Below are 12,217 nucleotides of genomic sequence, written 5' to 3' on the forward strand. Positions count from 1 at the left end.
ATTATCAATATAGTAGCATAATATACTGTAACTTATATCATTAGAAAATTAACACTCACCATAAAAACACAGTCAATCAGTTTACTATTCAATACAGAATGATGTACAGTGCAGTGTATTTATGTAGTTGATACCCGAGAACTCAACGCCACTTGTGGGAGGGGTCCCTATTACATATAGTGTCGGTTATATCAGTGTAAAAAGATCTTATTGGTACAGTAGATGTATACATTTAAAAAAATGAGAACAATATACAAAACGCAAGAGGCACCTTTTAAGAAAAAATTGAAAATGCAAGACAGCACGTAATATGAAACGAACACTTAGTGTTTATGAGTAGAGGAATTGCACAGTTATTATTGGGGAAGAGAGTTGGAGGCATTCAGAATAAATGGTGATGGGGTGATGTTTTTGAGAAGTGGATTCGAAAGACTAGGTATGGTGTTTAAAAAGAAAAAAAGTTCTGCAATCGGTGCATATACATTATGTTGTTAGCGATGTTAATTAATGAGGATCATATTGCACGATGTAATAAATGTCATAAAATTGAGCTGACATACTTCATATGCAGTAATATTTCTTGTAAATTTGTGCATAGAAATTACTATGAAAAAGTGAACATTTTTTTATGCAACATTGAAGTATCTAAGCTAATAAGGGATATCTTGAGGGTTAGTTTCTTTTTCTGGAAGGTGTTTTTCTGGAAAGTGGTTCTCATTAATAATGAAATATTTAGTAGAGGACAAGGCCATCATATAGACTCCATACGTGGCATGTTATATAAGCTCAGTTCATTATTAATGAAAGTTTGTTTTTTATGCCTTTATTATAGAACGTTGTGCAAGCTTTCATTCAAACGTGGAATGTCATTGTGAAGCCACCATTTCTGGTGAGAAGAAATTTTTTTAAATCGGTTTTGTCAATTTCTCTTTTAGCGACTTCACTTTTAGTGTCCCCATCGAGCTTGCGCTACTACACTATATAGTAAAATGACTTCATTACAATAATTATGCCTCTTCTTGAAATGATTTTACCATTATATGCGATTCAACTGATTGGTATTATATATAGCCAGCTATTTCAGCTCCCCGAAAGCTATGTCTATTTTAACCTCATTCTGAAACTTCACAAAAGTGTGTCACAAGTATAGACTGCTTGTAACTTGTAATATTATTACATTGTATTATATTAGCATGACAAGGCTGGCACTGAGATTTATTACCACAGAATCTCAACCATCTCGCAAAACAGACATCTTTTGGCTGCTCTCATTGCAGCAATGCAAAACTGGAGAAGGGGACAAATATAGCGTGGATTCATAAAATTTGTTATAAAACATGCTGTGAAGTATGGTATGAAATGCTGCATGAAATATTGTAATAAAACTGTCATTGAAGGTGTTGCAGATTTAGTACAGAATTCTGTAAGGAATATAGTAAGAAAGACATGTAATCAAAATACATAAACAGGCGCTTTTTTTCAGGGACAAGAGCATGATCTAATTGCTGCATCGCAGCTGCTTCGATCCTTTGCTGAAGATGTTCGGTCCAGGCGACAGGTCAAAAGCTTGGAAAGTGTATTGCAAGAACTCGTCACAGCTCTGGGCCATCTAATAAAATCGGCACAGAAACTGAATCTCCTCACGTGGCACATGTTCTGCGAACACATTCACAACATTGAAGGCATGATAAAGGTTTGTATTTAACGATTACTGTTTTTTTTATCCTTCTGCAAATTTTACACTTTTGTGTCCCTTTTGCGACACAGGTCGTTTTTATCGAGCAGTTTGTCTCGTTGCCCATAGGAGGTAGACCCTGTTCATCACTTCGATATAAATCTCATGTCCACTGTGCAATCATCTGTCATAGAATTCTGCAAAAACCTATACAAGATCTGCATTTATGTGCATGTCAAAAATGCTACAGATGATTAACATTGAACTGACATGTTTTTTACAATAGCACTTTTTGTAGCCTGCTATGCTATTTTGGGTGTTCAAATTCTACATTTCTAAATTGCTTAGGTGCCAGCATTTCTACTTGAAATTTTATAATATTCTATAATATAATTTTATAATATATAATATAATATATATGAAATTCTACTTTTATTCATACTGAAATTTATATTTATATTCAATGGCATCTAAATTACCCATAAATTCCAGTTATGGCACAACTTCACATACTGTGTTTATTCTGGGTTATTTTTAAGTGTTTTTTTTTTCTTTCTCTCTTTTTTTTTACAGAACTTCATTAGGGACAACTATGTTCCTCAGGAGACGCTGCATATTTCCTCAGCCTGGCTTGAGCTCACCGTTTCTGTTGCTTCCACTGGTGGGCAATGCTCTGCGACCTCAGAAACAACCAGTCGTCATGAAAACTCTGGCACAATATTGCACGACCCCACTTTTGCAATCAGGTATTGGCCTCTAGGTTTAATTTTTATGTTATTTCTGAATTTTCAGCACTTCAACTTATTAGTTAATGACTCACTACTCCTCCTTTCATAGTACAAAAGATATATCTGGCATTAAAAGGTGTGGCACAACATGGTCATTTATTCACTCTTAGTGAAAAATGAGGTAAGCAGGTGATACTTGCAAGAGTATGCACAACTAGCTCCAATTTTTATTATTAGCATTTTACTTATAATTGGAGCTAGATAGGTATCGCAAGCAAAACCCTGGAAGGCCGTCAGTTATTCACAAAAATATTTTTGAACAGAGTAATATATCAACATCTGAGGCTTATAGGTGCTACACGTACAGTGCTCACAGATTCAACCATGACACGAAATTTTTTTTACAAAGAATGGTATGTGCTATCACTCAGGATAACATTGTCATCTTCGTACGAATCTGGCTGCTAAAATAAATGTGGGCTCTGATGCTAGTATTTGATTTGAAATCGCACTCATATGACACAACCTGAACATGGTAGAAATGAAAGTGCATGCAATGCGCATTGTCTCGTTTCAATCTATGCGCTCTACTTTTGCCAGTGCGTCCCCCAGTTAGATGACAATTCTTTCATATCTGACAAATGCTATCATTAGTGTGCCTGTGGATGTGTTTTTTTGTTCTTATTACAGTATGGATGCCGCTCAGAAGCAGCCTACAGATTGCTTTACGTACAAGTTTCCTTTCCTGGCATTTGGCATTCCTCAATCGTCACTAAATCTCCGGCTGTCAAGTGTGGCATCTACCTTTGCCATAAACCCGAGTGCCACAATTCCTGAGCAGGAAGCTCACGTAGTGAATTTCACTCTTCAACATGTGAGTATGGTGTTTAAAATGTTCTTTTTGTTACTCTTTAAACTGTACATTCTATTCCTGTGACCATCTCAGTTTCATCACGCCACTTAACTTGCTTCCATCCACAGCTGTGTTTTCCATTTCACAGTATCATGGAAGATAGGATAAGTTGCTTTCGTCATAGGCTAAGAATGATCATGATTGTGATGATGACTTCACTATCCCCTGTATTTTTGAGCTGGCATTCACGAAAGTTTAAGACTTGTATAGACACAGATGTTATAGCAGCATGCCAAGGAAGCTCTCACCACAAAGATCTATAATGTTTACTCTTGTGTATTCCACTAAATCCCTAAAATGTATACTAAAGAACTATTATACTATGCGCTTTATATATTCTAACAATTTTTTTCTACTAAATGCGTTGCTTTCACATTGTCCTTTATAATCTGTACATGCTTACTTAATCAACAGTTACTATAGGTGGTGTACAGAATGTGGAGATAAGAACTTTCACCTGGCATCTCTGGCACAAAGAAAATGGTCCCATGATTTCGCAACTTTCTCAATATGAATCAAGTGAATTATCTCGTCTACATCTACCTTAGTGCGTACCGCTCTTGCACATAACCTTATGCATAGGATATACAGCACAGAAAAATAATTAAATATTTGCGATAGTTGTGGACACACGTTGTACAGCTGCCATCTATATCTCTGCACCAGATATTTCTGATGGGAATGTATGTAAATAATAATTCATGTTTTAGTTATTTTTTTTTCTCAGTTAATAAAAAGGCACTGATAGGTATATAGGTATTTATTGTAATATATAAACAGAAAGATGGCATTCCTGTTAGCAAACTTTAGTTTCAAAAGGCAAGTACCAGTTATTCTAAAATCTATTTCTCTTAGCTCCTTGGACAAAGTGTAGCAAATTACATAGAAAGTATAAACTTTTTACTTTAACTGTTTCATCTCAACTTAGCCTAAATTTCTTTTGACAGGTGCAGCACAAAAAAGAATTCCTCCTGAACCCTGGCACTGCTCATGTGCACAAGCTTGCTAATGTCCAAGATCTGTCCCAGTTTCACCTGTACGTAAGAGTGGAGGTGGGGCACTTTGCCGATGGTCTTCAAGTGTACCTGAGGTCAGTTTTCATGTTATTTAGTAGCTAGAATAGTAGTATTTTAGTTAGTAGCCAGGATAGTAGATTGTAGTATTGTAGCTAGGACAGTAGTTTTACTTTCCCCACATATATTATGCTGGAGTTGACAGAAGACACTTTTTGTAAACCCACTTGTTTATTGTGAATAAAGGTATAGGCCTGTCCTGGTTATGATTGTTAGAAGCACACACATGTCATTGTTCTTTGTGTTTAATAATAAAGAAAGTGATCTTTGGTAATTAATTTTGGTCCTTGCTCTTCACTGAAAAAAATAATTTCAGCGAAATCCAACAACCTGAAGCTGGGTTTGTATGGAGACAGAAAGGTCTGTGTGGGCAAAATTTAATCTTTATGTAATGAAATTTATAATAACAAACAATGCCCTGCCTGCTGCACTGATGTACTGCTGGCTGCAGGCTATCGAATAAAAAAAAATTAATAGGACAACTGTCAAATGGTAATTTAAAAAAAATAAAAGAGAAAAAAATATAAAAAGTTAAGTGGAGAGCACGACCATTGTTGCCAACCACCTCCAAGGGAATGAGCGAGAAACTCAGTGACTTTATTAACTTGATTTTTCAACTTATATTGTACAAAATCATATGACATGATACACAAATAAATATTCCGACTCGGTCTTGACTAACAAACAGAGAAAAACGTGAAAAAGAAATGCTACCAACATGACTACCGGATGTGGATGAGGGCGAGGAGGTGTGTATATTATAACCATCACCAAAGAATGTAATAAATCACACATTATCAAACAAATCGAAATTTCATAACCTTCATACAATATATACTAAAATTATTCAGACCATGTACTTATTATTACAGGATCAATACACCTGTGTTAGTTGGTAGTAAATTCTTTGTTCAACTGTTTGATGATGATTTTAGGAAGAATGTTCAAAATACAGACAGTGCATAGGCATGTGAAATGTGTTTGTATTCTGTCACACACAAAAAAAACACTGAAATCTCCCACGGGATAATTGTGGACAAGCTGCTAGCCATCAAGTAAGTGTCTGCGGTGTGCCCGGAACTTTGTCTCAACCTGGACTTTAAACGCAGGTGAGCAAAGTTTCAGGTGTGTTGCCGGCACTTTGAATCTTGCTTCAAGAAATAGTCTAAATAAACGTTTTGTTTCAGAATCACTCGTGCACTCATGCACAAGCTGTGTGCATTTGACCATTCATCACTACACATGTGCTGGGACTAGTGCCTTGGCAAACATGTCTGCGTCAACGTTCCAGTTGGCATGTTTGTCAGTTTGAAGTGTTGTTCAGTGGTGTCATTTTAACTTAGATACATCTATGCATCAAAGTGGTTTTGTTTAATTTATTTATATCAGGCTTGAGTGAATATTACATTCTTCACTTTGCTAAAAATTACGGTATCAGCAATCTCGCAAGGAGCTGCTGAAGTACAAGTTGAGAGCACATACTCTGTGCTTTGTTGCTGGCAGTTTTTCAAAAGGGCACACTATTCATAGTATGAGTGTGTGCTATGAGTTGTGCTTAAAATTAACTGAATTATGATTAACGTGAAATCTCACCCTCTTTTGCTGCAAGTTCAGCACACATGGTAGCTCACCACCACCAGGAGCAGCTGTAAGTTTTTTTATGTATACTGAAATCATGCTGTCGTTACAGTGCAGAAAAATATATTTCTCTGTAAACTTCCTTTTTCGGGGCGAAGCTCCTTAAAGCGACACCTGTTCATCCCTTGTCGTAGTGCGTAACCAGTTTTACGTTCTGACCTGCAAGGTGGTGCCGGTGGGAGATTTCTCCTGTGCGTTGTTGAACAATAAAAGTTCGCAGCGTGCACGTTAACTAAAAGCCGAATTTTCCTGTCTCTCATTCCCCATTAGCAGTCATTGGCATGTACAGTGAGCTCTCTCTGACAAGAAAGCGTTGCTACGTTATACTCGCTGGGTGTAACCTTCTTGGCTTTAGAAATATTTAGCGAGCGTTGGGCCGCAGTGCCATGAATACAGTGAACTAGCATACACCATGAACTCGAGTTGGGTAAAGCTGGGAAGTAGACACAAAGCGCGAGCCGTAAAAAAGTGTGCGTATGTCACCTCTCGTTTAGTCCTTGGAATGTCTGCTGGATGGCGGTGCTTCTATATGGGGAATATATGATTAAAAGATGCGAGATGGTGGTACTTGGAGTGTTGAATAGATGGATGAACGGACACACAGACAGATGCATAGATGGACGCACAGATGGCTGCACGAACGGATAGACGCACGGATGGACGCAGGGGCGAATGCATGGACGAACGCAGGGGCGGATGCACAAATGGACGTGCGAATGCACAAACATACACACACTTGGCCAGGCAGATGGATGCGCGGACGGTCACACAGACGGACGCATGGACAGACGGAAGCAAGAACAAATGGACGGACGGATGCTTCACCCTACTCTCCATCGTTCACCCTGTAGATATGCTGCCATTTTTTAAACTACAGTTGTGCACTTCAGAGCTAACAAAACTTGATAATTGTGACAGTGCATACTCTTCCAGCTCAAGTGACCCTGAACTGGTATCGGATGACAATGTGCTATGAGGATCACATTCAACTCAGTGTAAACTTTTTTTTTTCTATTAAATCTGCTTTTACTGAACACTTTTGCATTTTATCAAGCAGTCAGAATCACTTGAAGTGTATAAAAATAAAGCTTGTTTTCCAGGTTTTTTTATTCTTTTTTCTTACTGTTGTTTAAGTGTGGAAAATCGAACTGCACAACAGTGCAGAGTCACCCATACTGAGCTGTGCTTCACTCTTTAGTCAGCCCACTAGAAGTAGCTAGTCATCAAACTGACCACAAAGTTTTAAATTTTACGCTTAGAAAAGTAAGTCTACTTAGCGAGTGGTCATACACAAGGGTTTTTAGGCAGGCTACTTGATTTCTGAACACTGTAACTGAACAGCACAAAAAAAACAACAGGAAAATGGGGAAGTGAACACACAGGGTGTAGTGCTGTTTCTTGCGTGTCATTCATGGTACGTGAGCTTATGAGGTGCATCCTCTCAGCACTGCATCTTGTGTGTTTATTGTCCTGTTTTTTTCCTGTTCCATCGCATGTCATTCATGCACAAGCTTATTTGCTGAAGCACAAGTTGAGTTTCAGTGAGACAAAGCTGGTTGCTTTAGGATGGGCATTCACATGTCGTGATGATGTTATTTTTATGTGTCTGTACATCTGTATGCCATGATATGAAATTACACTAGTCGTACTGGATAATGTTTAAAGAAACAGTATGTCCCATCTCGTACCACATTGCATCATTCTGTGTCACCAACTACCCTAAGGTCTGCTTAAGCTGACTCCCATGGTGGACAGATTACGCATCTGCTTTCTTTCCACCTCTTGCCCTCGTACATGGAAAGCTGTAATTGCTTCGGGGCATCCTGCCTGAAGGTTTGTCTCAACCTTTTTCTCTTTAGGTGAGCAAAGTTTCAGGTGTGTTGCTCCGGATGCAGCATCATCGACAATCTGCACAGTGAAAGAGTTTCCACTCTTAAGCGTGAGCCTGATTACATACCATGTGCGAAGTCAAGTGCGTGCCTTCTAACCTAATCTAACTCTGTCATTTTGTTGTCTGGCAGTGATGGCACTGAACAGCTGGGCTCATCCCATGGAATCACAGTTCATCGAATGTCTCTTATGACAGACCTTTATGTTAACAAAGCAGCTTTGAAAGGTGAGTCTCTAAACATGTCATGGCAACTTCATACATTTGCTTGATCACATGATAATTTCCCAAATTAATTGTGCCAGTGGATACAGCTCCTGATAGATGTGATAGAAATTGTTCCCCTTTTTCGCTAAATGAATGAGGAGTCCTAAAGTTTTAAATGACCTAAAATTTCAGAAGCAATAATTAACTCTATAAATAAAAATTAAGCTACACCCAACCTATGCTTCTGGCAATGATCAACTGATTAATTTATTCATTGATTCATTGTGCTAATCCTTCTACATTATTTCTTGTAGACTGCAAGGATTGCCATCTAACTGTTGTGCAAATACCAGAACGCATTGGCAATTGGAAGTTAACGTATGGTTCTTCAAGCTTCACATATCAACTGCAAGGCTTTGGACAGCAGTGCTTGCAGTTCCACCCAGAAAACAATGAGTGGGACATGCACAGCTGCTCTGTGACTGGCGCAACAAATGCATATTCCATCGAATGCAAGTATGTTCTTTTGCTACAAATTCTATGCATATAACTATCATGCATATACGTATCAATTTTAATAACATCCAAAGCTATCCTTCACCTCATTTTAGTTTATTTTATCGGTTGTTAGGTGATATGAGGCAGTCACACAGGTTATTTGTGATGCTGAGGCCCGTGTTCACAAACCAACCTGGTCCTTACCTAGCTCACATTTTCGTCAAGTTTCTGTGCTCTCTGCATGTGCTACAAAGGCACAAGAATGGTTACAGGGTAAAAGATAACAGCAAGATTGGTTCATCAATGCTGGCCTATATTGTTCATCAGTTACATTAAATGCTTAAAACTGATAAGAACAACTCGAGGTAAAGGTGAGGTTGATTTGTGAATACGGGCTTGGGTCCCAATCAAAGGCATTTCTTCTGTATATTGCAAGCTTGCGAAACCTGAACACCAGTAGAAAAGAATATTTAAGTGATGAAAACTTGAAGTTGGAACATGATGAAATGTAAAAAGCAAAAGTTGTAAAAGATTCCGTGTCGACTGTACAAATGGTGATTAAAGTGAGTTCAATTGAGTGAGTTTATGCGCACAGACTCTATAAGGTGGAGCTTTCTTAGGTTGTTTCTGTGGCATTGCCAGTGAGTCTGAGATTATCACTGGTGGCTAAGAATGAGGTGTTCCTCTGTGTTACCGTGTCACACATAGCATCATTTGGTCAGGCTGTAGTGGGCCGACTCCTGCATCAAGTGTTGATGCTTTTCAGTGCTTTGTTGTAAAGATATCTGTAGTAGAGATAAAACTGAATCGGAAACCTCTCGTCATGAAATAATATTGGGCATATGTGATGAGAACAGAGGAGACCAGTAGCATTGATGAAAACTCAGGCTCAAGTAGTCCCTCGGTGCTTCCAGCTTTACAATAAGATAGCAACACTGCTGGTAACCTATGCAAAAATGAATGAACAGCAGTCAGTTTAACTAAACTGGTAAAGTGTGGCATATCTGATGCTGCTGTGAGTTCTTTAACTGATAGCTAAGTAGAATTTGCCTTTCCCTTTCACTAGTTTCTTTTTTTCGTATTGGGGCTATCATAATTATTTATGTGGTATGTAACTTTGCACATACAAGAGCACAACGGATTGCGCTCTTTTCATTTACGCTTCTTTAGTTCCTGTGTTCGTCCGATTGTATGTGCAACGTTACATTCCACAGACATGCACCAACTCACCCAGCAAAAAGTTCTTCTTAAATAATTATTTATACTGTAATGAAAACATAGGGCTTGAGCAAGAAAGAAGAGAAAGGGGACAAAGTGTGATTGCTTTCCCACTTTGAAGTAGACCTTGTGGTAGGGAAACCCGGGCTTCAGTGTGAGTTCAAAGAAAAAAAAGGAATGTATAAATTTATGATAGTGTTTAAATGACACAACCCTTGTTTGGGTTGATGAGGTAGCTCTCCTACGCTCCCTCTTCTCTCACCTTGGAACGGCGACACTGGCAGCAACTGCTTGCCTACTATACTACCTCCCGCCTCTCTCTGCTCTAAGCATCCCTCCACATGACATTTACACCCCCATTGCGCATTCATGTTTCCTCCCCCTCTCTTACGCTCTCCCTCTCTCACCTCGCACCACCGACGCTAGCAGTTTATGCTCGTGAGCTTCTTGATTTAGAAAAATTGACTGCTCGCACTGCACAACCATTCACTGGTGACCCCTTGTATACAGGCACTGGATCTCGACCTCCAAGGTTGTGCCAGTGGGAGATTTTTTTCTGTGGGTTGTTGAACAATACAAATTCACAGCATGTGCATTAACTAAAAGTGGACTGCAGCTCTCTGTGTCCAATTGAAGTCTTCTGTCTTTCATTGTCCATTAGCAGTGATTAGCATGCTCCAGTAGAAAAAACCGGTCGATCACTGCGTGCTTTTCACCTCCCCAGGTTTCTCTCCTGCACAATGCCGCGATGAGCACCAGTGTCAAGCCAGTAAGCATTAGCAGCAGGTGCTTCGCATCTACATGTGGTTCCCTTTAGTGGGAGATGGTGTATTTTTTTCTATCCAAGTCTCGCTGCATTTAAGTAAATAACATAATTTTTCACGTTTAACTCACTCTTGCATATGGATTGTTACATCTACTGCAAACTGAGGAAATTAACAAGTTTAACTTGTTTTATGTAATGTTGTCAAGCCCTGCATTATGGTGAAGCAGTGCTATTAAGTAAAGTTGCTCACTAAAATTCGCACATAGCCAACTCCCCAACTTTAGCTCCGAATTTCCTGTGTATTTAGTGCAGCTTATGCACAAAAAAATATGAAATGTACCAAGTAATTCATGTCAGAGTGTCTGCCTTTCCATATGCTGTTTCGTATCTGTTGCAGATGCAAAGGTGGACACCCCATCATATCAGGGATCTGGCATGCTCTCGAAACACAGCTCCATGAACTGCCAGTGCATAAGATAATTGGGAAAGAGATCAACTGGCTCATTATAGTATTCTTGATAATGACTGCAGCAGCTTACGCCCTCGCATCGGGCTGGTTATGCTGTGGTGTTGATGGTTCAAGAAAAGAAGTGCACGTATTTTCACTGAAGACGGCACGACGGACTGCACGGCACCTGTACTTGATCACCGTGCGAACTGGGCCTTACCTTAATGCGGGAACGTCAGCAGCGGTAAGCACAGCTTTGGTTTCTTGCATTTGAGGATGAAAACTGCTATGTATAAAAAAGAAATAAAAGAGTAGGATCTTTCAGAAGAGGTTTTGAAGTATTGTCATCATGGCATGCGTCAATATAAGCTGGCAAAAATAAGAAACAAACATTTGAAGGCACATTTTTTTTATCAGGACTTGTTTAAATGGAGGCATTTTTTTTATTCATGAGATCTTGAAATTTGTCGGTGTTTCAACTGAAATTACTTAGTTTAACTGTGATGCAGCAAAGCTAGTCATGCCATAATAAACAATTTATTTTATGCACATTTCTCATTTTATCGAAACAACTCCTTTTCATAGGCTTCCATTCTCAGAGTGCTTTCATATAGTACTTAATTAACAAACATGTGTTAACTGAAGTTGTAGTACTAAAATAACTGTAATAAACCAAAACTAAGCTTTTTAAAATTTTTCTCATAGATAACCTGCTAGCTTTACAGTAAGTTTTACACATTCTAGTATTTAATTCTACGGCATAGCATTGCCTGTGGTAATATTAATGTATGAACACGAAATGTTATAGGACCTTATAGAGTATGAAGTTACATCAATTGACACAATTATTATTCAGGTGTCAGTCATACTTCATGGAGAGGCAGGCGGTTCAGAAGTCATAAGGCTTGCCGACAGCTGCCCACTTTTTCGGAGATGTTCCACAGTTGCCTTCTTGGCTGGGTAAGAGAGGTGCACCATTTTTACATTTAAAAACACCTGAAACTTTGCTCAATTCACATGACAATTGTGCTGTTTGGGGCTGCCGTAGGAACTGGCAAAAAAAAGAAGAGCAGTTCTTATGTACTGTGTAAAGCAATGAATTGCACACTTTTGTTTTTACAGCAAACGCTGTTATGAGATCACAACTCGGGTCATGCGTAGTTGT

At 38.8% G+C, this 12,217-nt stretch overlaps 1 protein-coding gene across 1 annotated transcript in view; it reads left to right on the forward strand.

Moving 5' to 3' along the window:
- The window catches only part of LOC119178611 (uncharacterized), a 243,067-nt gene that overhangs the window by 150,204 nt on the left and 80,646 nt on the right, over window positions 1-12,217 (forward strand). Inside the window, exons 22-30 of the mRNA XM_037429824.2 lie at window positions 833-889; window positions 1,484-1,693; window positions 2,249-2,421; window positions 3,094-3,277; window positions 4,264-4,406; window positions 8,049-8,143; window positions 8,437-8,638; window positions 11,002-11,296; window positions 11,909-12,012. Of these exons, the coding sequence (XP_037285721.2) occupies window positions 833-889; window positions 1,484-1,693; window positions 2,249-2,421; window positions 3,094-3,277; window positions 4,264-4,406; window positions 8,049-8,143; window positions 8,437-8,638; window positions 11,002-11,296; window positions 11,909-12,012 (1,463 nt within the window). The remainder of the gene's footprint in view (window positions 1-832; window positions 890-1,483; window positions 1,694-2,248; window positions 2,422-3,093; window positions 3,278-4,263; window positions 4,407-8,048; window positions 8,144-8,436; window positions 8,639-11,001; window positions 11,297-11,908; window positions 12,013-12,217) is intronic.

This window comes from Rhipicephalus microplus, chromosome 1, assembly GCF_043290135.1.
Source record: "Rhipicephalus microplus isolate Deutch F79 chromosome 1, USDA_Rmic, whole genome shotgun sequence".
Lineage (NCBI taxonomy): Eukaryota > Metazoa > Arthropoda > Arachnida > Ixodida > Ixodidae > Rhipicephalus > Rhipicephalus microplus.